This window comes from Mus caroli, unplaced genomic scaffold, assembly GCF_978045245.1.
Source record: "Mus caroli unplaced genomic scaffold, Mus_caroli_1 scaffold_20, whole genome shotgun sequence".
Lineage (NCBI taxonomy): Eukaryota > Metazoa > Chordata > Mammalia > Rodentia > Muridae > Mus > Mus caroli.
This window is the reverse complement of record NW_028227275.1, coordinates 13480789-13507998: the sequence shown is the minus strand read 5'-3', so window position 1 is coordinate 13507998 and position 27210 is coordinate 13480789. Positions and strand designations below refer to the sequence as shown.

The window sequence follows — 27210 nt, the reverse complement described above, 5'->3', positions numbered from 1 at the left end:
GTTCAGAAACTGACTCACTGTAAATCAAAAGAATAAAAGCAACCCTTGCTAGTACATGCTATTTATGTTTTTGTGCCAGAATGATGATACCTGCTTGTAAATATTCTGAATCTCTCATGGTACTTAAGCATGAAAAAAAATATCTTCTCCTCATATTTTATCAGGGAACTTGTTCACATGGGATTAGAGAATGTAATTTAAGTATGCCTTCGTTTTATGTTTTAGAAAAAGAGGGGTGCAAAATTCTGGCCAAAACTAAGTTATGACAAAGGGACACTTTTTTATTTATTTGACAGAGACTGTTGTTTAAAAATTATAGTCTGGACTGCTTTAAGAAAACCATAAATTCCACCAACATAGATTCAGTTTGGTTTTTGGTCAATGGTCATAAAGCTTGGTCCCCAGTGTGAGAGAAGACAAAGAAGGGATATGTAGATCAAGACAACCTCTGAGCCGAACATGGACAGCACTTTGTCTCCATTTTAAAAAACATATTCTCATACTTGAAAACTAATCAACATATAGGATATAGACTACATTTTTTATTATTTGGATATAATATATATTTATGAGGTGTCTTAGTTAGGGTGTTACTGCTGTGAACAGACACCATGACCAAGGCAACTCTTATAAGGACAACATTTAATTGGGGCTAGCTTACAAGTTTAGAGATTCAGTCCATTATAATCATGATTGGAAAATGGCAGCATCTAGGCAGGCATGGTGCAGGAGGAGCTGAGAGTTCTACATCTTCATCTGAGGGCTGCTAGGAGAAGACTGGCTTCCAGGCATCTAGGATGAGGGTTTTAAAGCCCATGCCCTCAGTGACACACCTATTCCAATAAGTCCACACCTACTCCAACAAGGCCATCCTAATAGTGCCATTCCCTGGGCTAAGCATATATAAACCATCACATTCCACTCCCTGGCCCCCATAGGCTTGTTCAAACACATAAGTCAATGGGGGCCAAACCTAGCCATAGTATAATAAAAAAGTACATTTAGTCCAACTTCCAAAATCCTTGCAGTCTATAACAGTCTCAAAAATATTAAAAGTCCAAAGTCTCTTCTGAGATTCATTCAATCACTTAACTGTAATCCCCAAAGCAGACAGAAAACAAGCTGGGCAAACTCCAAACTCTACATCTCCATGTCTGATGTCAAAGTGGTCTTCAGATCTCTACTCCTTATTCATTGTTGTTGATTGCAACAAAGCTTTTCTCCTGGGCTGATTCCACTCCCTGTTAGCAGCTTTCCAAGGCTACTTCAGTGTCACAACTTTTCTTCTTCTATTTCTTCTTCTTCTTCTTCTTCTTCTTCTTCTTCTTCTTCTTCTTCTTCTTCTTCTTCTTCTTCTTCTTCTTCTTCTTCTTCTTCTTCTTCCTCCTCCTTCTCCTTTTCCTCCTCCTCCTTTCTTCTTCTTCTCCTTCTTTCTTCTTCTTCTCCTTCTCCTTCTCCTTCTCCTTCTCCTTCTCCTTCTCCTTCTCCTTCTCCTTCTCCTTCTCCTTCTTCTTCTTCTTCTTCTTCTTCTTCTTCTTCTTCTTCTTCTTCTTCTTCTTCTTCTTCTTCTTCTTCTTCTTCTTCCTCCTTCTCCTTTTCCTCCTCCTCCTCTCCTTCTCCTTCTTTCTTCTTCTTCTCCTTCTTTCTTCTTCTTCTTCTTCTTCTTCTTCTTCTTCTTCTTCTTCTTCTTCTTCTTCTTCTTCTTCTTCTTCTTCTTCCTCCTTCTCCTTTTCCTCCTCCTCCTCTCCTTCTCCTTCTTTCTTCTTCTTCTCCTTCTTTCTTCTTCTTCTTCTTCTTCTTCTTCTTCTTCTTCTTCTTCTTCTTCTTCTTCTTCTTCTTCTTCTTCTTCTTCTTCTTCTTCTTCTCCTTCTTTCTTCTTCTTCCTTTAGTTTTAAACACCACGTACATTTTATTTTAATTTTTTATTACCTATTTACTTTACTTACATTTCAAATGTCCCCTTTCCTGGTTTCCCCTCCGAAAACCCCCCTATCCCCTCCCCCTCCCCCTGCTCACTAACCTACCCACACCTGCTTCCTGGCCCTGGCATTTCCCTACACTGGAGGAGAGGCCCTTGGTCCTGTGAAGTGTTACAGCTTCTTGTTTCAATGTCTGGGATCATACACAGTCTTCTGGACTCCTCCGAAGGGCTTGCCTCACTTCTCCTCTGCTCTCTGTAGCACTCTGGGATCTGGTTGACTCTACTTCACTGCTGCTGCTGATCTTGGTGACCATCCTATGGTACAGACATCTCCAATACACTAGGATCTTCTGCTGCAACTGGGCTTCACCAATGGCCTCTCACAGACTCTCTTCATGTTGCCAAGTCTCAACTTCTTTGCATGACTCCTTCAGTCCAGGGTTGTCGATGGCAACAACTCAGGTTGCACCTTCACCAATGGCCTTCCCTGGCCTCTCCTCTTCCCAAGCCTCAGCTGTTCTCCATGACCCCTTCATGCCTTCAAAACCAGTACCACCTGGGTGACTCTGAACACATTACCAAGTTCAGCTGCAGCATGAGGTACAGCCTTGGCTACCTGTGGAACACAACTTCTTTGTATTTTCAGAAAACACTTCCAACAAGCCGCTTATGCTTGCTCAAAATGCTCTTTGTGAGACTTAACCATGGGCTTTTGTGGTGCTGGTCTCATCTTAATCACAGCAAATTCTTAGCTCCAGCTAATCAGCATCAATTGTCCCACTAGTCTCTTCTACTCTTGATTCTAAAGTCAGAGCCACATAGCAGAAGCTACTGAGTTCTGCTGCTTGATGGGGCTAGAACATGGCCCTCTTGCTCTATTACATTAATACTAGCTTTGTTTTTCAACTCCTTCACTGCCTAACCTTGGCTGTCCTGAAACTTGCTCTGTAGATTGACCTTGAACTCAGAGATCTGCATGGCTCTGTTTCCTGAATGCTGGGATTAAAGGTGTGTTCCATCATGCTTGGACTTAAGCTTTTCTACACCTAGAACTTGCTCTGTCCAAGGTTGACCTTGAACTCAGAGATCTGCTTGACTTTGTCTCCTGGGATTAAAGGTGTGTACTACCATGCCTGGATATAAATTTAGCTGGGTGGGATCTTGCCCTTAATCTGTTGTTTCCTAGAATATAGGATTCAGCTCCATTTCACTTCCTAGTGCCCCTTTAATACTTAATTTGTATATTTTATATTTTTCCCTTCTAAGCTTGCTCAAAATGCTCTTTGTGAGACTTAACCATGGGCTTTTGTGAGACTTCCTTTGTCAATGCAATTAATATAAATCTCTTTACCTTAGACTCAGGCCGACTCTTCAGACAAAGGCAAAAAGCAGCCACATTCTACACCAAAATACCACAGAGACAGTCCCTAGGCCACATACTGAAATTCTTCTCCACTGAAACCTCTTGGGCCAGGTCTGCACAGTTCAAATCATACTCAGCAACAAAGTCTTCCATATTCCTACTAGGATAGCCCGTTAAGCCCCACTTAAAGCATTCCACTGCTTTCCAAAGTCCCCCCCCCCCAAAAAAAAATCCACATTCCTCCAAATAAAAGCATGGTTCCGGCCTACTACAGCAATATCCCACTCCTGGTACCAACTTCTGTCATATAGGTTTTTCCTGCTGTGAACAGACACCATGACCAAGGCAACTCTTTTAAGGACAACATTTAATTGGAGCTGGCTTAAAGGTCTAGAGGTTCCGTCCATTATCATCAAAGGGCAGGGGAGCATGGCAGCATCCAGGCAGGCATGGTGCAGGAAGAGCTGAGAGTTCTACATTTTCATCTGAAGGCTGCTAGGAGAAGACTGCTTCCAAAAAGATAGAATGAGAGTCTTAAAGCCCACACTCACAGTGACATACCTACTCCCACAGGGCCATTCCTCCTAATAGTGCCACTCCCAGGGCTAAGCATATACAAACCATCACATGAGGATATTGTATACAAATTAGCCAGAAATATAAATGTACAACAAATATAAATGCAAACGTAATATTAAATTTTATCTCAGCACAAATCCACATGTTGGATACTGCCTTCGTCAGGATTTCTATTGCTGAGGTAAAACATCATGACCAAAGCAACTTAGGAAGGAACGGGTTTGCTTGGCTTAAACTTCTACATTGTTCATCATTGAAGGATGTCAGAAAGGAACTCAAACAGGACAGGAACCTGGAGGCCGAAGCTGATGCAGAGGCCATGGAAGGATGCAACTTACTGGCTTGCTCTCCATGGCTTGCTCAGCCTGCTTTCTTATAGGACTCTAGGACACCAGCACATAGATATCACCACTCACAATGAGCTGGGCCTTCCCTTATCAATCACTAACTCAAAATAAAAGTGCCTTGTGGCTGGATTGTATGAAAGCATTTTCTCAATTGAGGTTCCTTTCTTTTTTGATGGCTCTAGCTTGAGTCAAGTTGACATAAAACTAGCTAGCATAGTTTTTAATAAATTACATCAGACACGATCTCTCTCTCTCTCTCTCTCTCTCTCTCTCTCTCTCTCTCTCTCTCACACACACACACACACACACAGTTAAAGTGGTGGTACCTTAAGACACTCGATCTCAGTCTTCCTTTGCTGCATAACTTTACTCAACTCCTGTAGCTCCTCTTCCGTGCGCTCTTTCATGGGAAAGTTGTCAACCACATAGGGGATATGAAAACACTCGGGTGGAAATCAAGATGAAGTAGGTTAATTTTCTACTATACTTGTGGCAACTTGTGGGGGTAGGGGGGGGGATGCTTCTTCTCACCAAAATTAACCCAAAGGAAATTATGCCATGAGTGAAATTGACACCTTTGAAATAAAGTGATGCAATGCTGTTCTTATGGGCATTGCCTAAAACAGCAGGCTGGTGTGAAGGGTTCTTGGTAGAGCCATGATTCTCAAGAGTGGTCCCACCTTCTCTTTTCCCCAAGAGTCTGACCTTTTCTGTTGCTACTACAGTAGTATGGAGATGTTAATAGACAGAGGCCAAGGACTTTGAGAAACATCCATCAGTACATAGGACAACAAAGACTCGCCCGCCCCCACATGCACCACTCTTGCTACCCAAGCCCATGAAGTACAGTGGGTTGAACTTTGTCACCCAAGTGGGGATATAGTAGGTAGGGAGAGGCACAGCTGAACTAGAGAAAAGGTGCTATTAGTAGCTATTGAAGGATAAGGATATAAGCATCAACTTTGACAGTTGACTGCCCTGTGTGTACCATATATAAAGAGGTAAAAGAAAGGCGATTTAGAACATATGAAGGTAAGAGGAGGTATAATGGCGAGCAGTGTTTTCTCTACCTTTTATCTCTGAGGAACACGAGTAAGAGCCTTTCTGAGGTGGAAGGGACAGAGAGGAGGATTCAGGGGCATCACAGAGGACAGAGAAAGTGTGCTAAGAACAACCTGGAAGTGCACTGGTTTCAAAGCATGAGGCTGAGCAGGAGCAAGAATGAACTAAAGGAAGGGGGAACATCTGGTGGAAGGGGACACACCTGGTGGAAGGGGATACACCTGGAGAAGGGGACACATCTGGCAGAAGGGGACACACCTGGTGGAAGGGGACACACCTGGTGGAAGGGGACACACCTGGTGGACTTGAGTGGAGGGAGAGGCAAGGTTTTGTTCGGAGTGGATTTTCTTTATTTTTAGAAAACTCCTGTGACCAAGCTTTCTCTGAACACCCTCATTGGCCAGGATGCTGTGTCCGGGGCTGTGTGTCTTTTACCTTTAGAGCCCGGCCCTTCACAGCCATGGAGTTCCAGCATTCCTCCTTGATGAGCTCAGTTAAGTAGCTCTGGGCCAAGTTGTGCATCTCCACATCTTTCCTTATCTTGGAAAAAGGGAAAAGATGAAAGGGAAGACAACGCTATGGTCAGTCTCTGATTAGCCAGGGCTGCACATGTGGTGGGAGCGCTTTTACAGGATTCCCCTGAACTTTGAGCTGCCCTACACTGTGATGGACTTGTGGGTCACAGGGCCCTATTTTATCAATGCTTCCTAAGGCTTAAGATTCTCTCTGCCTTGAAGACGGCTGTGTCAAAACAAATGCCGGTAAAGGTGACCAGATCACATTCATGACCAGAAGGGGCTGTGTGGACAGACTCCACCTCCCAAGGATAAGGGATACAGGATGGTTGGTCTAGACAGTGCTGAGGCAAGTCAAGAGTCATGTCTTCCTGAGTTCTCATCCTCTCTGTCTCGGTCTCTGTCTCTGTCTGTCTCTCTGTCTGTCTGTCTTTCTCTCTCTGTGTGTGCGCGCACACACATACACACGGACACACACACACGCACACTAGAGAAAAGCCTCAAGTGTCATTCCTCAGGATAACTTGCCTTTTGAGCCGCTCTTTCATCACTGTCCTGGGCTCTCCAAGCAGGCTATAGGTTGCTGGTTGCTTGAGTTTCAGGGTTGTTCTGCCTCAGCCTCTCCAGTGCGGGTACAGACAGCTACATCCAATTTTGTTTTGTTTTTAAGCTTTTCCAGCCCCAAGTCTTCCTTTTTTATCAAAGAAGACTAAAATGTGTACTTTCGGGTGACGTAGTAGTTCATGTGCCGCTAGCCTCATTCTTGTCAACACATGTTGAAGGGCTCATTTGTAGGCTGTGTCTAGACATTTTTACTTTATTCCTCTAATTATTTTGTTTACAGTAAGGAAGAATACACACTCATCTGGGGAAGCAAATTATTTACTGTCCAAAATTTTATAAGCTTATGTGTTACTTCTTTGGCTTTATCTGCTGATATCCCTTCATAGAAAAGCAATTAACTGTCCCTATTTAAGAGTCTGCCTGGAGGCATGGTATGAAAGTGACCCACATCAGTCCTTAGTCCTTAGGGGCCTTTCTAGAAACTTCCTTGCATTTCACTTTGTTGGCGGGATTACTTCCAAACTAGCTAGGTATCATCTCTCAGAATAACCTTTTTCACATTCCTTTCCATTTATTTTGTTCTCTTATAAATTTACTTTTTCTTTTCTTCTGATTCATTGAATCAAGGGCTAAGATGTGTCCTTGGCATACCAGTTGTCAGAGCCTGCTTGCGTTCCCTCTCCTTGCTGAAACTCTTCTATCAACTCCCTTAGACTCAGCATCCTGGATCAGTGTTCAGATAGAGAAACTATTGTGGGACCCCCTCATGGCTTGGGGTGACTACAATCCTGGGCTCCTTAGCATTGAGACCCTGGACTGGGAGGTGCCATTTCTCCTCCTAGGGGCTCATACTCTACCCCCAAATCTGCTAATAGCTAGCTGGGCTTATGCTGCCAGCTGTTAGTAATTCTCTTCAGGGTCACTGAAGCCAGGCCTGGTGTTTCTTCCAAAGATGAGAGCTTTGGGAAAGTACCATGGGGAGAGTCTTCCCCAGCATGGTGGGTTTGTTTGTTGTTTGTCTTGTCTTGTCTATTACAGCCTCCTCAGGGGCTTCAGTGAGGCCTTTGCTTACCTTCGCTACTTCCTCCTCGCATTCATCGTGAAGCCTTTCCAGCTCGTCGGCGTCCAGGCAAAACTCCTGTTCATCTAGTTTTGCAATGATGTCCACCTTTTCATTCTCTTCCATCATCATTGCAATCTGAATTTTGAAATAAGAAAGGAGAGTGACAGGCAAAGACTTGAACGATAAGACAGGTGTTGTGCTTCTCTCAACACACTCTGGAATAAAGAACTGGATCACGGAAGCCGGGCGTGGTGGCGCACGCCTTTAATCCCAGCACTCGGGAGGCAGAGGCAGGCGGATTTCTGAGTTCGAGGCCAGCCTGGTCTACAAAGTGAGTTCCAGGACAGCCAGGACTATACAGAGAAACCCTGTCTCGAAAAAACAAAAACAACAACAAAAACAAAACAAAACAAAAAATGAACTGGATCACGGGCTTGCTTGCTGTTGTTGAAGTTTAAGGACTGCTACTTAGAAATACATTTATCTAAAGACAAAACCAAGAACAACAATGTATCGCTGTGTCAGAACCGATTGGCCTGGTCTCTGAGCAAATGGGTCAGGAATTTTTTGTGTTAAGGTTTGGTCTATTGTATTGTAAAACTAAATATTGGCTTCCAATGTCTGGTTTGCCCCCCCCCCCCCCCGGACAAGAGAGTCTTCATGTACACCAAGTGATGCTATGTGACCTTGCTCCTTTATTTAAATTGAATAAAGATGCCGACAGACTATTGCTGGGCAGCATCGAGGTAGGTGGGGGTTTGGTTCCTGGGCAAGACATCAAGTCTGAAGAGAGACCACGGGGAGAAGAGAGAGAGTGGAGCGAAGAAAAGACGGCATGGGGTAAATGATTGTGAGAATTAACCACAAGGATGGCCACTCTGAATAAGAGCAGCCCATAAAGAATGTAGCAAGTTATAACTCAGGGTTATTGATAGAAAAGTAGACATTAATAGCTTAGAAGGTAGATTCCTGCCCAGTTTGTAGTGCTTTAAAGGCTCATCATAAATATAAAGGTTTTGTGTCTTTTATCTGGGAACTGAATGATCAAAGGTGGACTAGAAACGCCTGATTGAGATTAAATATTTACAACAACATTTTTTTTTTCTTCTGGAAATGGCTATGGGGAATTGTGTTGGTTAGGGGTTATTTGAAGTGGAAAGATTCTCATCAAAACTGGGTGTCACCATCCTCTAGGCTTGGGTCCTGAACAAGCAGATAAAGCTTGTTGAGGTAACACATGGGTTTCTGAGGGGGGTCGGGGGGAAGAAAGAAAAGAAAAGAAAACAAGTTAGTCCCCAGATCAGTGGACTAATTAGAATTAGTTCTCAACTTCCATCAGGTGGGCCCTAGGGACCCTTAGCCCTTTTCATTGTGGACATAAATTACAGAGAAACCAAGAAAGCACTCGTTGTTCTTATTTTCCTGGCTGCAGATGTGATGTAACCAGGGGCTTTAAGCACCTTTTTCCTTGACTTCTCTACCATGTGCCTTGAACTCTGAGCCCAAATAAACCCCCTCGGACCTTACGCAGATTTCCTCAGGGTATTTTATCACAGCAACAGAAAAGCAAGCAAGGCTCACAGGCGGATCTTAAAATTCAAATAGCAGAGTAAAGGTCCACAAAATATTTGTCTCGGAAGAGACGTGTAAAGGTAGATTTACTTTCAAGACATCAAAACGTTTATGAAACTGTAATGGTTAAATAGCTTTGTCCCGACCCAGGGGAAGACCAGTGAGTGGCCATCCTCAGGACAGGGACTCCAGAAACAGGCCTGCACTTGGAGAAGCTCTCCAAATTCATGCAGAAAGGGCTGTGTCCTCAAGAGTGTTGTGGGAAATGGGCTATGTATTTGAAAAGCTAAGATCCTCCCTTTATACTGTTCACAAGAGTGAATTACACAGCAATTAAAGAATATTAGACAAGGACATGTAAGACTTTGGAAGATGTCCATTTTTTTTTTAAAGACAGCATCTCACGACGTTGCCTAGGCTAGTTTCTCTAACTCCTAGGCTCCAATGAACTCCTCTCCCCCCCCCCCCCCGCCGCCCCTAGAATAGGCAGAACTTTAGGCAGGCACTTTATGCCCAGCTTTTGGAAGGCCCTTTAAAAGTCAGAGACAAATACAAAAGCTATGAAGGAAGAGTATGGACCAAGTCATAATTTTAGAATATTGTATAGAAGGTATATATATATATATATATATATATATATATATTTTTTTTTTTTGGTTTTTCGAGACAGGGTTTCTCTGTGTAGCCTTGGCTGTCCTGGAACTCACTCTGTAGACCAGGCTGGCCTCGAACTCAGAAATCCGCCTGCCTCTGCCTCCCGATTGCTGGGATTAAAGGCGTGCGCCACCACGCCCGGCGAGAAGGTATATTTTTAAAAGAAGAAAATAAAGACAGACTAGTGGCTGTTGATTGAGTTCTATATGCAGACTAATTGCATTTTAGTTATTTATATGAGGGTGTATGGCAGGGGTGCCATGCCTCATGTATGGAGGTCACAGGAGACAACTGTCGGAGTCAAGTCTCTCCTTCCATCATGTGATTCCTGGGGATCAAACTCAGGTCATTAGGCTTGGCGCCACGTGCCTTTACCCACTGAGACATCTTGTGTGCTCGAATCATATACTTTTGCAGAACATTTTTATAGGTTGAAGTGTATAAACTATCAATTTTATGCAACACAGCCCTAACAGGAAGAACCACCTGCTAGGAGGATGAACAAGATGAGGCCTTCATCGAGCAGCTATGGGCCTTTGCTGGAGAGAAGGATGCCCAGGCTGAAGATGAAGGATGGAGAGCTCCAGGAGGGAGGTTACAAAGCTCAGACTGTCCTCACATACCTGACTGCACCACACTCTGAGAGTCTAAGTAGATAACAATGCACAAGAACGCAAGGGGGTTGGGGGTGGGGAGTTATTCAATCCTAGAAAAACAGAGCTACAAAAATGGCTCTGCAGTGACAGTCTAGCACATGACTGAGCTTTGGAGCTTTCTGTGGTTGCATACTGGGGATGGACTTGTCGGTGTAATGGCAGAGTCTAGGAGAAAAGGTAGAAAAGTTAAAACCGTTATGTCAGGAGTTTGAGAGCCATGGCGAAGTGAAGCGGGACAGAGGCCACCTTCAAACCCAAAACAAACAAACAAACAAACAAACATGTCAGTGGACAACTTTGAAGTAAGTATCAAAATACAATATAAGATGGGGTACTCCGGGAAAGTAAAGGGGAGACCCATTGTGTGTTTGACATTAGAGTGTTTAGTTTGAGCCTGTTACCATACCCAGGAGGTTAGGGCTTCACATTGTAGGAAACAAAAGAAGGTGCCAATGTAATTTCTGACGGCAGGCTAGTGCGCTTCAGTGCGTGTGAGCGCTGTACTTACAACCTGAGCGAGCTCCTTAATTCCTCTTTTGATCTCCTTTCTTCTAGGGGAAAAAATCCTCATCTCCTTTTTGATGGCCTGAAAGAGAGCAAGCACCTCAGTTAATAAGGCAAGGGAAAAGCCGGGCGTGGTGGCATACGCCTTTAATCCCAGCACTCAGGAGGCAAAGGCAGACGGATTTCTGAGTTCGAGGCCAGCCTGGTCTACAAAGTGAGTTCCAGGACAGCCAGGGCTACACAGAGAAACCCTGTCTTAAAAAACTAAAAAAAAAAAAAAAAAAAAAAAAAAAAAAAAAAAAAAAAAAAAACCCAAAAAGAAAAGAAAATAATAATAATAATATGGCAAGGCAGGTAGCACTTCTTTAAAACGGAAATAGAATGCTGGGGGGGGGTTGTTATGGCTTAGCCAATAAAGGCTTGCCGCTCAATTGTGAGCAGCAGAGCTTGGATCCCCAGAAAGACACACAAATGCCAGCTAGGTCTGGCAGCCCACCTGGCTTCGGAGGGCAGATCCCCAGCGCAAGCTGGCTGGCAACAATGACCGGATCGATAAGCTCTGAGTTTGATGGAGAGAGCCTGCCTTGGTGATTAAGGTGGAAGTGATGGAGGTTATTCCTGCCGTCAACTTTCACATGCAAGCACATGGGCTAACACGCATGCAAAAAACACGAATATGCATGCAAGAGAAAAAAAAATCAAACCAACCATGAAATCGAGTCCCTGCGACAGTCTGCTTAAATCTAAGGGTGTTTGTAAAGGACCATTGAAACAACATGCAACCGATACCAATCATACAAGCTAGAAAAAAGTAGAGAAAAATGGAATAGTAAATAACGGACAAACCAAAACTAACCTAGCTTGAGTGAGACTGGGGCTAGACATCGCCGTCAGCCTGTTGCTCGGCTTCATAATGTCCTTAGCCACAGTAGCCCTTCTGTTCCTATCCTTCAAAATGCAAAAACGCAGTCTCTGGGGTCCGTCTTGGCTTTGGCTTTCCTGATACTTTTGTTGGGTTTTAGGTTGGGTATAAGTTCTTAAGGCTTGGAGAACTTAATCAAAAAAGCTGACTCTGGCTTGCATACTGCAATGTACTGCCAAGGAGTGTCTCATGGAGCATGTGAACCTTCCCCTAGATTTCCATAGAAACAGAATGCAGTTGGCACACCACAGAGTGCCAGTTCAAACCCACCCCACACTTAATAAACAGTCTTCGTAGACCAGGCGTGGTGGCACACCCCTTTAATTCCAGTGCTCAGGAGGCAGAGGCAGGGGAGGCAGAGGAGGCAGAGGAGGCAGAGGCAGATGGATCTCTGAATTCAAGGCCAGCCTGGTCTACAGAACAGGTACCAGGACAACGAGGGCTACACAGAGAAACCCTGTCTCAACAGAATTAATAATATTAATAAATAATAATAATAAATACCTCTTCCATTTTTTGTTGGATCCAGGGAATTATCTTGTGATCGACGACTACTTCATCTTCTGATGAGTCTGAGTTCAGGTGTTTCTGAGAGAGATTAGACAGAGACAGCTAGTTCTTTTTTTTTTTTTTTTTCTTCTATCATAGGGAAGCAAAACATTTTTATTAAAATTATCCAACAAAAACAATGTTGTCTATTTAGAAAACAAAACAAAACATGATTTGATGAAAAAAACAAAATCTACTTTTTTCCCTTTCTTTCTTTTATTCTTTAATCTTTTTTTTTTTTTTTTACAGTCCAGTCTGGTTTTTTTTGTTTGATTGTTTGTTTTTTCTTATTCAATATTTTCTTTATGTACATTTCAAATGTTATCCCCTTTTCTGGTTTCTCCTCTGAAAACTCCCTATCCCCTCACCTGTCCCTTGAGACAGGGAGTTCTTAAAAACTGTTGCATCTGTCTCTTTTCTTCACATCCTTTCATTGAATTCCTTTGCGCTTGTCCCAGTTAAAAAAATAATGCGAGGTGTGGGCCTACCTAAATGAGTTCTTTAATCCTTACATCTCCACCAGCACAGAAATCAAGGTGTTTTAAAGACCAATAATAGGACATTAAATGAAATAAGATCACTTCAATGCTGCTAAAACCTAAGTGCTACTTTGCAAGTGCTAAGAAAGTCACTCAGAAAGGGGAAAGGAGGACACAGTTCCCACTTTGTGGGCACCCAGTAATTATTTGCTGAACCCCTTTCAACTCTGTCGGAATGTTTTTTTCATGGTGGAGCCATATATAAAAATGTAATAGGCTGAGGCAGGCAATCTCTGAGTTTGAGGCCAGCCTGTTACAAAAGCAAGTTCCAGGCTAGCCAAGGCTATATAGTGAGATTTGTCTCAAAAACCAAAACCAAAACCAAACCAAACCAAACCTAACCAAGTCATAATTGGCACTTAAAGTGTAACTTCCCCCTGTCCCCAGCAAAGCTCCATGACTTCAGAATGACCATCTTAACCGTGCGGAAGTCCAATGAGACAGAGTCAGAGAGGAGACAAGTATTTCAGTGGTCTCCTATTTTTATATGTGAGTTTATTACAACAACGTGATTTTACTTAATTTTTAAAAAGTTATTCATTGAACAACCAAGTAAGTCTTGTTTTCTAGGCTGACACGTGTCCTAAATCATGAATATTTATACAAAGGTAGAGAGACTGCTGCCACCGGCCACCAATATTTGTAGACAGAATATCTTGTGTCCAAGTGGATGTGGCCCGTGTCAGTGAGGAATCTGATCGTCTGTGACTTAGGCAGGAAATAGGAGGTGAGACACCTGGGAGGAAGAAAAAATTCTGGGATAGAGCCGGGTGTGGAAGATTCTCCCAGAAAGCTGTGACAGGAGGAATGCATGGTACCTGAGCATGGGTAACCAGCCATGCAGCAGAAAACAGATTAGAATCAATGGGCTCATTTAAGTTATGATCTGCTCAAAGAAGAGCCTAGCTATGTGGCCATGGTATTTGTAAATATATTTTGAGTCTGAGTCTTAATTCCGGGCACATGGGGCTGGGAGGAAGTACGAGACCAAATTTCTACAAATGTTGATTTAAAAGAAAAAAAAAAAAGTTTTCGAGCAAGTCTTCATTTTATACCATCATTTAAGTGAAATTTGAGATATGATGTTTGTGACCATTTTGAGAAAAGCTTAGTTTTCTATCAGATGTAGCTTATATTCGGGTTGAAAAATCACTGGACATGTGGGTAAGAAAAAATAGTGTTACATATGCACATAAAAACTATGAAGGGAAAACATGCATGTTATTTATAGAGAGGGAGAAAGCTGGCTAGCTACTTGGGATTCAGTTGTCTCTTCTTGCTGCTGATTCTTGGACTCTTCCGATAAAGCTAAGTATACACTCTCCGATTCCATTGTCTGGGACAGATAGACCACTAGCGGACGGCTGTGTTCAAAGATCTCACTTGCTATGTTTGCTCCAAGCCGCCTAATGAGAGAGAGAGAGAGAGAGAAAGAGAGAGAGAGAGAGAGAGAGAGAGAGAGAGAGAGAGAGAGAGAGAGAGAGAATACATAACCATAAAACCACTTTAAAATGATCCCATTCATCAGTGTTATTTCCAGATAACAAAGAATCATCGTGAAGTTCTCCACGGTGCCCTTGAGTTGCTGGGCTTCTATTTCTCAGAAGAGGACCCTTTCATGGACTTTTAAAGACTCAGCTTCCTGACCCTTCTTGGGTGATTTCTCCTTATGCTGCCCTGCACCCTTCACCCAACATGGCCTTTGGCCACCACACCAAAGACCCACTGCTCTGAGCCCCCAGAATGCACCAGGCTTTGTCACATACATGATCTCAGTTGAACGACCTCCATTAAAATTGGCCGGTGAGCAAGTCTCTGGGGCCTCCTGACTGCTGATGTAGGAAGGCCTAGCATACATACACTGAGAGAGCAATGCCATCCATCCCTTGGCAGGTGGATCTGTGCTCTGTACATGAGCAGGGGAGGCAAGGCAGCCAAGCAATGTTCTTCTGAGGTTTCTACTTCAAGCTACTGCCTTGAGTTTCTGCCTTGGTTTCCCTCAATGGTAGACTACAAACCTGTGAGTTGAAATAAACTTTCTCTTCTGGCCATGGCACTTACCAGGGCGACAGAAAAGCAAACAAGGCATTGCGGACACGGACACGCTGAGTCTGGCAGAGGAAATGGCAACCTGATATGCGTTTCTACCAAGTCTACCTGAAGTTACAGACTCTCACCTCGAGGGGCGCTGTTGCAAACAGCATAGAGCAGTGCGTCTCAAGACTGCCAAATGCTGTGACCCTTTAATACAGTTCCTCGTGTTGAGGGGACCCCAACCATAAAATTATTGTCGTGGCTACTTCACAACTGTAATTTTGCTCCTGTTATGAACCGTAATGTAAATATGTTATGTAGGATATCTGATATGCGACCCCCAGAGGGGTCGTGACCTACATGGGTTGAAGTAGAAGTATCATCGAATGCCTACAGTCGCCAAGGCTCATACGTCCTCCTGAACCAAGGTTCCAAACACAACTTCGTTTAGTGTGGGAGATCAGGTCATCCATTGCTGATGGCTGGAAGCGCCTTTCCTTTTGAAACAGCGTTCCTGCACTTGCTTGCCATTGCCTGAGACACTGTCCACTCACTATAAGGGCAATGTTAGGACTTGGGTACTAAGATGAGTCTCTATTTTACTCATGGTTTTCATATATGAAATGGGCACGGGCATGCCATCTTGAAGTGAGTCTTTGAGATAAAGCAGCTCCCCGAGGTGTTAAGTTACAGAAATCTCTATGCTATGGAATATTTCACTGCGTTCAAGGAAGGCTGTGTTTTAAAATTATGGTTGCGGAAGGGAGCTGAGTATTCATGGCTTCTGTAACACCGGCTTTAGAGTCTAAGCTGTCCTTTGATGTCATGTTATTGACAAGGGATGAGTCAACTCCCAGTGATAACTCCATCTGAAGCACCCCCTCGCATGCAGCCAACTAATCCAGAGGCCACACCCCAGAAACCCAGGGGGTGGGAGGTGGGGCCCATACACATGACACTCTCACACCTAGGGCATTATTCTTGGGCGTCAACAGGCTCAGGGCCACGTCCCAGACAACAAGTAGCCTGTATGCCCCAGAACCTGATGGTCTAACCCATCCCTGCTTCTCACTTGATCCTTCTAGATCTTCCCATTAGAAACGATAGCTCTTGCCATGCTCCTTCCTCCGAATCCTTATCTACCCTGCTGCCTCCCCAACGGCTCCTACAGCAAGCACGGTGTGCGCCCCGCCCCCCCCCCCTCAGATTTCTGTGCATGACAGCCTATTGCTGGTGAGACTGCCCTTCTGAATTGGAAACCCCGTATCACATCCCGTTGCTGTGCACTGTGCTTACTTCCATTTGAGGCAGACAAGGGTGTTGTCATCTTTTCCATTCACCAGGATGTGCTGTCCGTCCAATGACATTTTCATGTTCTGGATCCCTCGCCCCTGGTGAGAATGACTCCGACATCGAACAAAGGTTTCCTCAATAGTTTTAGGGATAAAACGGAGAAATTATAAATGTAATTCTCCATTACATGGTATGGTGTTTTGGTGGGTTTTTTTCCCCCCTAACATGGTCACGTGGACCTTTGCTTGCTTGCGGCTAATTTTTTTTCTGTACTTCTAAAGACATTGTAGTTGGTGCCAAAGTAGCCCTTGATAATGCTCAGCACTTAAAATTTCTAGTTCAATCCAGTATTGACTTACTTTCCCACTACTTTATGTAACGTGGAAGGAGTGAAATCAAACCCAGTGGCTTAAGCCAGGCCACTGGATGGACACCCTGTCAGTGAACTGACAGTGCTGATGTCTGTGAAGGTCTGAGAGGGACCTTGGGTGAGTAAAACTGGGGTGCATCTAATGACCCCGGATGGGATGTGCTTTATGTAAAGTGGCTGAGTGTGTTAGGAAAAGGTGAGAAGAAACCGGGGAAGGAAGATAACAGGCCCTGGGGTGTGTTATCTAAGCAACTAAGTGCTGCAAATAAACACGTCCCTGATGTGCACGACACAGGAGAACAGTTTAAGCTCTTTAGTGAGAGCCCACGGCTGTTACCCTGGAACTCGAGCCTGGCGTCTCTCCACACGGGTTTTTAAGTAGACAAGACATTCAAGTAGTTTTAAACAAACAAACAAACAAACAAACAAACAAACAAACAAACAAAAGCTATCAGAGAGCCTGGCAAGAAATCTCTTCCACTCTGTGCCTAGCATTTCCCCTGAATGCTGTGACTATATATCATCAAGAGCCTTTCAGAAGCCGGGCGTGGTGGCGCACGCCTTTAATCCCAGCACTCGGGAGGCAGAGGCAGGCGGATTTCTGAGTTCGAGGCCAGCCTGGTCTACAAAGTGAGTGCCAGGACAGCCAGGGCTACACAGAGAAACCCTGTCTCGAAAAACCAAAAAAAAAAAAAAAAAAAAAAGAGCCTTTCAGAATAGAATGTATGTAAATAGAACTTTTCTTCAGACGTAGTACGATATCATATACTTTATACACCTTGCCTTTCTACTTAACGATCAGATTTCTTGGGACTTTTTTCACATTGTTCTATCAGGCTCTCCCTGTTTTGTGTCACGGCAGCCCGGTGATCGTCCAGGTTTTACTAAGTACTGATTTTATACCATATAGTTCATTTATTCACCTAGACTTTTGTGTAGGAAACTTGGGATTTTCTTTTATTTTTCTCTCTTTTTCCTTTTCTTTCCTTTCCTTTCCTTTTCCTTTTCCTTTTCCTTTTCCTTTTCCTTTTCCTTTTCCTTTTCCTTTTCCTTTCCTTTTTTTTTTTTTTTTGCCACTGTTCCATGAATAACTTCATTTGTGAGGTGCTTTGCCCTGCCGTGTTGGGCCACTGTCAACTGCACCAAGCCTCCGACAGTGTGGCACAGTTTGCAATCATTCGCTTAAAAAAAAACCAAAAACTGCCGGGTGTGGTAGCACACGCCTTTAATTCCAGCATTTGGGAGGCAGAGGCAGTCGGATTTCTGAGTTCAAGGCCAGCCTGGTCTACAAAGTCAGTTCCAGGACAGCCAGGGCTACACAGAGAAACCCTGTCTCAAAAAAAACAAAACCAACCAACCAACCAACCAAACAAACAAACAAACAAACAAACAAAAAACCAAAAACCGACCCCTAGGCCTGGAGAGACAGCCCAGGGCATAATGTGCTTTCAGTGCAACTCACAGCGTTGGGCTTCAATCCCCAGAACCCACTTAAAGGCTAGAGGAAGCCATTCCAGGAGAATCCAGATCCCAGCAGGTACCCACAAGGACTTCTCCAGAAGCATGTGGCCAGCTAGCCTGGCTTTAGTGGCTATGAAAGGCAGCTTGTGCTCTGACGTTTACATCCTCACTACAGTGTGTGAGAGCCTGTACCTCACAGGGAACATGAAAACACACACATACACACACACACACACACACACACAAAGAGAGAAAAACCCAGTCCCTAAGAGACTCATGATTTTCCTCTAGAACCACATTTACTTTGTCCAAATTTGCTTTCTTCTAAATGAGAAGAAAAGGAACTACTACTATGTGCCCAGCCAGAGATAACAGTATCTGTGGACATGTGGGAGTGTTGTCTCATGGGTGGGGATGATATTTCCAGTGCGTGGAGGAGAGTGGTGGAGAACTGGATAAGATGAACTGTGCAACATAGTCTTAAACCTAGGAGAGCAAGCCCCGCTTTCTACAGAAGAGAAACCGGTCTTAGTTTCTCAGAGGTCTGTGAGCTACGGAAATAGGATGCTAGTGCCCACAGAGTCAGACAAGAGCGCTCTCTGCCCCCTTCCTGCTCCCTCAGCATCTTTGAAGGGTGGAGGAGAACAGCAGCAACAAGCCAAGGCCCTCTGGACCAGGCTAACATTGTTGCTAAGCACATCATTTGCAAAGCTGTTTCCTTCCCATGAGCCTCTAGGGGCCAGGGAGCAGTTTCCCTGACTCCACAGTAGAGAGTTAGAAGTTCAGTGCCCCTCGGTGAGTTTCCAAGGAACAGCTTGGAGATAAGCCGGATAGGAGCCCATCTGCAGGGTCCTGCCTAGTGTTCTGTGTGTGCAGATCTCATTGCCCTGGCTGCGATTGCCTTCTTTAGAGTGGCAAGCTCACTGGCAAGAATGTTAAAAACAAAACAAAACTGTTAATACTCTCAGTGACTTTACAAAAAGAAAAAGAAAACAAGAAATTGAGTCAATTTACTTAAGGGAAGTCCCAATTCCTCTTCCCTTAGGGTTTCCATGAACATGTGCCATACCGTAAACTTTACTCCTATTTAATTGTGAGCATGAATGGGTGTGTGCATAGGAGTTTAGGTGCTGGTGGAGGCCAGGGCATTGGATCCCCTGAGACAGAATTTACAGGCAATTGTGAACCACACAGCCCAGGTGCTGGAGCCAAAGCTGGGTCGTCAGGAAGAGCCCTCTCTCTGGGCCCTACACACTGTGTGGTTTTTTTTATATAATTAGAAAGTCTTTATTTTTATTTTGTGTGTATGAGTGTTTTGTCTGTGTGTATGTATGTGCACCACATGTGTGCCTGGTGCCCATGGAAGCAAGAAGAGGATGTCGGATCCCTGGGGACTGGTTGTCAGCCTCACGTGGATGTTGGAAACTGAGTCTTCTGCAAGAACAACAGATGCCCTAAAGACTAGGCACTCTCTCTAAGTCGCCACCCCCACCCCCCTTTGTCCAACTCAGGTTTTCTATTTTGTTAATTTACCAGACTGAACATATCTCGGATACAGAGAATTCCACATTTAGCTATTGTCATAAGCCATAATCCATGAGAAGACAGATAGATTGCTCCAGATCCGTACTGTTTGCTCTGTACTTTTTGGTGAGGCTTAAGAACAAGGACACCAGTGTGTTCCTGCCAATCAAAGCAAAGGAGAACATGATTAAAAAGGATCCGGCCAGCAGCAGCAGCAGCAGCAGCGTTGGTTTTGCGGGGGTGTGTGTTACATATGTGGTCGGGTTCAAACCTGGGGATTCTATCCTTGTGTGGGACAGAGTAGGCACCTGTGTTTATACCATGTATCAATTATAGTTACATCTTTACAAATAAAAGCTGAGTTTTACCAGCTAAGGAGTTCGCCCTTCCTTCCTTCCTTCCTTCCTTCCTTCCTTCCTTCCTTCCTTCCTTCCTTCCTTCCTCCCTCCCTTCCTTCATTCCTTCTTCCCTCCTTCCCTCCTTCCCTCCTTCCCTCCTTCCCTCCTTCCCTCCCTTCCTTCCCTCCCTCCCTCCCTTCCTTCCTTCCTTCCTTCCTTCCTTCCTTCCTTCCTTCCTTCCTTCCTTCCTTCCTTCCTTCCTTCTTTCAGTGCTGGGATCAAAACCAGGCTCCTTTGCGTGACAAGCAAGTACTCATAGCCACTGGTCTAAATCTTGGCCCAGGAATGGCTTCTTTACATGTAATTCTGCCATTAAGGATCCCAACCTATGTTGACAGTCTTGATTTTTAGCCATCATTTTCATATACCATCATTCACAAATCAAAAATAAAAGTCGCCAACCTCCTCACTGTGGGTCCCATGCACCCCCTTCTCCAAGCCTCAGACATGACCTTCCTTCTGTCTGAAAGGTCCTTCTCAGCTCCACCTGGTCCCATTCCACTTCCTCTGTCCACACTCCTCCCTCAGGGTGCGCATGCTATTTCCTGGCTCCAAATCTGATCCATCCTTCAAAGACTAGTGTGAATCTTGCTTCTTCTACAACACTTCTCTAGTATTCTGTTACCATGAACTGTCTCTAATTCTTTTTTTCTTAATTTCTATGTCTAATACCAGCTACACAGAGAAAAGACTAGAGAGAAGATAAAAAATAATTTAGAGAAGCCTGGGGTAGAGTCTCCCCCCTCCTCCCAGGGATCTGAAGACAGGTACCAGTGGATGTTGAGCATCCAAGGGTAGCAGGCAAGCCACTAGGCTGGTATGTGCAGCAGGAGGTGTCATGGAATGGTAGGAGTTTGAAGAGAGATGACGGAACATGACAGAAACATAGTTTAGTTGTTTTGTGCAATTTTACTTAGTGCCAAGGTGTAAGGCTTCACAGGAAATGATCTACCTGTTAGCTCCTGGCATCCATGGAAAAGATCTTATGCTAGATATTTTTTAAGGCACTAAACCAAGACTATGTCACCTGCTTATTTATCTGACAAGAATGATGTGTGTGACATAGAGGCCACTCTATGTTGTACTCATGATGGCGTAATAGGCAATGTCAACGACTCTAACTGCGCATGATGCTGATGCTACTGCTCCAGCGAAGCTATTTGCTGACTGACTGAACCTGCTAAGGCAGCCAAGAGGATCTCGTCTAAGGCGACCTCAGTCTTGACGGCGGTGCTGGCGTACCTTTACGGGCATTACATAGCTGCAGATGTAGGGCACCTGGCTGCAGAAGCCAAAGATTTTGCTGCCCGTGAAGCCCAGCACTGCAGAGGACAGAGTGTGCTCCACCTCATACAGGTACTTGTGGGTGAAGTCGTCTTTCAGCCTTCCTCGTTCATCAGAAAAGTTTTCAGGAACCACTAGAATAAGGAAAGAGGAGAGCTCGCTCGCACGCACGCACGCACGCACGCACGCACCGCAAGCTCATGCTGAAAATCATGACGCACAGATATGGAATGAGACATAAAGATGTAAACGTTTGATTGATAGGACTGAGGCTATTTGGTGATTTAAAAAAAATGTGTAAAACAATTTGCCTCAACCAGGGATACTTCATGCTGGTAGTAAACTATTTATCACAGTCTTTCATTTCAAATTAGCTTCAAGATTAACATTAAAATAAACAGGACAATACCAAGATATTCTCTCTCTCTCTCTCTCTCTCTCTCTCTCTCTCTCTCTCTCTCTCTCTCTCGATAAAGGTGTTACTGGCCTCAAACTTGCAACAATTCTCCTTCCTCAGCCCGTCAAGGTCTGAGATCACAGTTGTGGTCCTTACACACACACACACACACACACACACACACGTCCTCCCTCCTTCCCCTCCTCTCTCTTCCCCCATCCCCCTCTCTTCCCTTTTTATTTGAGACTGGGTCTCACTGTGTACTCTGGTTGGTCTGGTATTTGCATATAGACCAGGCTGTCCTTGAAGTCACAGAGATGTTGCCTTCCCTGCCTCCAAAGAGCTTGAATTAAAGGCTTGTGCCACCTGCCACCATGCCCCCTCCCCTCTTCCTTTTAGATTCTCAAATCGTAAAAGTACTTTAAGGTCCCCCCACACACTCACACCTTATGTTCTGTAATTCTATATTTTCAAAGTTTCTAGCTAGATAAATTTGCCGTCAGACAAAAAAAAAAAAAGTTATCTGTTTTCTCTCAGCCTTTCAATGACCCCAGTGAGCTTGTTTTATAATTCTAGGTAACTGTGCTGTAAAGTATCTGAATTTAACTGGGAATATTTAAAACCACAGAACAAAACCCATCACACGACGACAGATCAACTCGGCATGGCAGCTGATCTTGTTTCTTTTCCCATACTTAAGATAACAAGCAGACACATAGACCAAGAAACATCCCTGAGTCCCGAGGCACAGCGGAAGCTGCACCTCACACATTTCACAGCCATGGAGTATTGCTTTGCAGAGATGCACGGAGAACAACCACTTGACCAAGAAACCAGAAACGGACGAGAGTGACTCATGGGGTTGGGGATAAGGAGCCGCGCTGCTCATTTAGCCTCACCTTCTGGTAACATGACTGGCAGGGTGAAGTATTCCATCCTGCTTCTGCCCATATCTGGAAGCGGGTACAACACCAGCACTTCGACCACGTCTGACTCCACGACAGACACCGTGGATATCTGCAGGATGTCCTTGCCCGTCTCTGAAAGTGAACGGGGATTGACTGTGTTAAAGAGCCCTGCATCATTCTAACTAAGACTACTTTCCTCAAATTCTCAGCATGATCCTTTGTTAATATTGAATATTTTAAACACACACACACACACACACACACACACACACACACACACACACACAGAGTTGTATTTAGGTGTGCCAAAAATGAAGAGATTTCTTCACTCGGTCTCAAATAGCAAATTTTATTGACTGGCTTTTACAGTGACCTGTAAGCACGAGTTGAGGGACCTGTTTGATACACCGATAGGGGAGATTTCTGATTTTCCAGCCATGTGGGTTTGGTCATGCCTATGTTCCAACAGGGATGCCTTCTGGAGCCGGCCACCTTTGTTCTTCCCATTTGTACCCTGGGTGCTCATGCCCTGGCTCCCATCTGGGCACCAGCCGGTTCCAGGGCTCTCACACTGGGTGACCTCAGACACGGATGTTTTTGGCATCATTACGTAGGTAGTGGAAATGCCCCCCGATGCTGAGTCTGACCCTTGGGAAATCCTGCTCACTGACTTGCGCTATGCCGCATTTACCTCTCACCCAACTCTGAACAGTGCTGCCGTTTCCTGCCTTCCTCCAAGGCACTCAGGCTTGGCTTCCACCTTCCTTAAAAAGGGAGACAGGGGCCATCTCAGAAAATGTCCTTATCCGGGACCTTACTCTGTTTACTCGTTTCTTTCCTGTTCACTCCCATCATCTCCCTTTATATCCTAGCACTGGCCGGATGTAGGGCTCCCATCTGTGACTTTGAGCCCATTGAGATGACACACCTCTACTCCGCAGCCTTTTGTCTCCTTGTATTCTCTTTGATGTTCTCTCTTCTTCCCACAAGAGGCTGGGACCCTCCTCTTTCTCTTTGCCCTGGACAGCTGGCACACAAACCTCTCTCACTCATGCTGAGTTTCCCATGTCATCTTGTCCATTGCTGGCTCTGCTTTTGCACCCGTGCCCTCCATGGCCCACTGGTCTCTAGGGAACACCTGTTAAGTGACCAGCATGGCCTATCCCTGCCTGCCTGGCTGGTGGGACTCTCACCCAGTCTGTCTTCCTCAAGCTGTTTCTAGAAGGGATGATGCAGCCCCCTCACTACTTGGAACCTCTGTGGCTTTCTTCACTGCTACATACTCTGCCTGTGGTTTCAGGGAGAGCCGAGGGTTCCCAGCTTCGCTCCTCCCACCTGCAGGCCAACCTTGCCATACAACCAATTAAAGCTTATCTCTGCCCGGTGGTGGTGGCTCATGCCTTTAATCCCAGCACTTGGGAGGCAAAGGCAGGTGGATTTCTGAGTTCAAGGCCAGCCTGGTCTACAGAGTGAGTTCCAGGACAGCCAGGGCTACACAGAGAAACCCTGTCTCGAAAACAAAACAAACCAAAAAACTTATCCCTGATTAGCTTAAAAAGAATTGAGATTCAGATTACGGTTTTTTTGTTATTGTTTTTAAATTTGGCTTTGACAATTACCGGGAGGTGACCCCTAATCTATGCTTCTAACGGCTGGCCTGGCGACCTCCCCAGTGGTATACCCTGGATACTTACTCTTTCTCCTGCTCTCTTCTCATGGTATCTACTCTGTCTTCTCCTCTCTCTCTTCTCTTTCACGCTTTCTGCCTCTCTCAACTAGGTAACTAAAAAACCCTGCCTGACTCGAATCCCTCTAGTAGTTGGCTCCAGCCGTTTTTTTTTTTTTTTTTTTTTTTTATTTAACTAATAGTTTTAAATTAGGAAACAAGGTTTGCTCGACAAAAGCTGGTGCGGGTAACCTTAAGAACTTACTTCAAGGCCTAGACCCTCCAGGACAGAATTTAGCATTACAGTACATAGTAACAGGCCAACCTCCACCCAACCTCATTAGTTACAAACTGAATATTCCAGCAGCATAGCAGCCTCTCTGCTGTCAGCCTCTGGCTCTACCACGCCAAGAGTCATCCAACTTACAGACTGGGTTGCTCTTTGGCCCCAGTGAGCAGTCAGGTCACTGTCTTGACCGTATGGAAGCCGGAAGAAGACACAATGCCATGGCTATCTGCCCAAATCTTCCACTTGGTTCTTATGTCAGACCTAGGAAGCTTTGAGTTGTAGCACTAATGTGCGCGCCCCATCCTGCACATGTGTTAAGGATCTGAGTCCTTGGGATGTAGTCTCCCCTTCCATCTTGGCACCCTCTGCTGGGACGCCTCCATCCACTCTTACCCCTTCACCTGAGGAATTACATAGAACTACATTGTTTCCCTGACCTTCCCATGCCTCCCGTCCTGGCCCATATTCAACATTTTGTACTTAGTAAGTACTTAGTAAATTTTTTTAATAAATAAATGAATGAGTTTATAAATATATCTTGGAGAACACACACACACACACACATTTGGGACTAAAGGTATGGAGAAAAATTAATTATTAAACAGAGGTCAGAGGTAAAAAGTTTTTAAAACTATTACCGTTGTAAACCATCTGTTCTTCCTCCTATAATATCAAAATGTTCGGACCTTTCACTAATTCAGCAGTTGATACAAGGGTTTGTTGTTGTTGTTGTTTTAGCATTAGTTACATACTAGACAACTCTCATACTCTCAATTTCTCCAAATCGAATATAGACATTTAACTTCTATTTAAAATTTTCTTTTTTCAGGAAAATGCAACATATATAATTGTTTTGATAGAATTCAAAATTTTAACTTTCAATTATTTGGGAAAAAGTGATCTAAATTTTAAATTCACAAACATCCTGTATCATACCAGTGAATCCAAAAATTTGAAATGACTTTGAGGGTCTGGAATCGATGACAAAGATGTTTCCTTCTTCTGTACCGACTAACAGAAAGATTCCTCGCTGGTCATAACTGGAAGAGAAGAAATCCGACATGCCCATTATTCTTCGTTTTATCGGCTTGGTGGTGAGTGAGCTTGCTGGATGCGTGGCCACAGAAACACACTCAGAACCAGCCACTCTTAGCATGAGTGGCATCATTTATTTATGGGTTCATTTATGTTGTGCTGCTGGGATGGAACTGGGTGTCCTGTGCACGCAAAGTCGGCTATCTACCATTAGGCTCCGCCCCCAACCCTATTTTAAAATATTCTCTGACCTTATAAAAGCGGACATCTACACGTTGATGTAGTCATTCCCCTCTGAGCCTATCCCACATTTAATTTTCAAACACGTAGTTAAGAAGTCACAGGAGGGTTGGAAATGTAGCTCAGTGGTAGGGTGCTCGCCTACAGCACACGGGGCCGAGCAACCTGCAAAGAACCCTCTGCAACCCTTGAGCTTCCTACGAGCTGAGCAGTGTGCTTCCTGTTCTCAGCTTTAGTGAGCCTTCTCATACTTGGGTGGGCTTGGGTGGTGCAGTTGTCTTGGAATCATTTCTGCTGCCCGTGAGTAGCCTTCATCCACATTCCCATGAGTGATTCTGCGGGCTAGGGTTTTGTTGGTTTATTTGTTTGGTCAGCTTGACACAAGCCAGGGTCATCTGGGAACAGAGAACTTCAACTGAGAAAGTGACAGCATGAGATTGGCCTGTAGCCAAGTCTGTGAGGGCGTTTTCTTGATTAACGACTTACATGTGTGGTGGTAGTGGTGGTGGTGGTGGTGGTGGTGCTACCCCTGGGCAGGGGGGTCCTGGGTTGTATAAGAGAGCAAGGTGGGCAAGCCTTTGATCTACAATGGTGATCTGCCTGCAAGATACACCAATGCAGTGGTGGCTTTAAGCTTGTGGGAGGAACTAACCAATATGTGACTGGATTTAAGGCTCAGTTCATGAGATGGAACCCATCTGTCGCCAAAAAAGCTTGAGACTAGATAGGTCAGGAACCTAGAGGAAGCCCATGTATTACTGTTCTGCTAAAGGAATGTAGTCATAGGATGACTCCTAACGACATTCCGTTCTCCTCATTAGTGTCCGGCTTAGCCACTGTCAGAGAAGATTCCTCCTGCAGAGACCCACAGCTGGACAATGTGCAGAGAGTGAGGGACCTCGCAACACTCAGTCATACATGCGGCATCTTCATAAAGTCCCTCTCCTTAAGACTCAGGGGACCCTGTGGAGGAGGAGGTGGAAGGATTGTAAAAGCCAGAGGGGATGGAGGCGGCCAAGGAAACAAGGTCCTCTAAACACAGCATACACACACACTCACGCACGCACGCAGAGACCGTGGCAGCATGCCCAGGGCCCGCATGGATCTGTGCCAAGTAGAGCCCCAGTACTGAGGTAAGTGGACACGTGACCCCTCCCTAACCCAGAAGCAATCCCCAAATCAGTAGTTACTTGCAAATGAGTAACTCTAGTTTTGCTGGGGATACAAACCACGCTAAGGGCAGACGCCATGTCCAGCAGTGGATGGCCAACACAAAAATAATTTAATGGTGTTTCGGGGAGTTCCACGTCTCTTAGTGTTTGGTCAGGACATTTTTTAAAAAGTCTTTATCTTTTTATTTTTCATACGGGTCCTTGGCACATATTTTATGGCTTCCACTTTTGTGTTTTTATTGGATTCTTGCATGTATGTGTGTGTGTGTGTAAGTGTGTGTGTGTGTGAATGTGTGTGTGAGTGTGTGTGTGTGAGTGTGTGTGTGTGT

General features: G+C 44.7%; 1 protein-coding gene across 1 annotated transcript in view; it reads right to left on the bottom strand.

Moving 5' to 3' along the window:
• Cfap43 (cilia and flagella associated protein 43) overlaps window positions 1-27210 on the bottom strand; it is a 91449-nt gene that overhangs the window by 28380 nt on the left and 35859 nt on the right. Inside the window, exons 12-22 of the mRNA XM_085833773.1 lie at window positions 25371-25474; window positions 22471-22611; window positions 21133-21308; window positions 19502-19651; window positions 16141-16271; window positions 14066-14216; window positions 12227-12310; window positions 10805-10882; window positions 7424-7549; window positions 5708-5812; window positions 4537-4653 (exon numbers count right to left, since the gene is read on the bottom strand). Of these exons, the coding sequence (XP_085689899.1) occupies window positions 4537-4653; window positions 5708-5812; window positions 7424-7549; window positions 10805-10882; window positions 12227-12310; window positions 14066-14216; window positions 16141-16271; window positions 19502-19651; window positions 21133-21308; window positions 22471-22611; window positions 25371-25474 (1363 nt within the window). The remainder of the gene's footprint in view (window positions 1-4536; window positions 4654-5707; window positions 5813-7423; window positions 7550-10804; window positions 10883-12226; window positions 12311-14065; window positions 14217-16140; window positions 16272-19501; window positions 19652-21132; window positions 21309-22470; window positions 22612-25370; window positions 25475-27210) is intronic.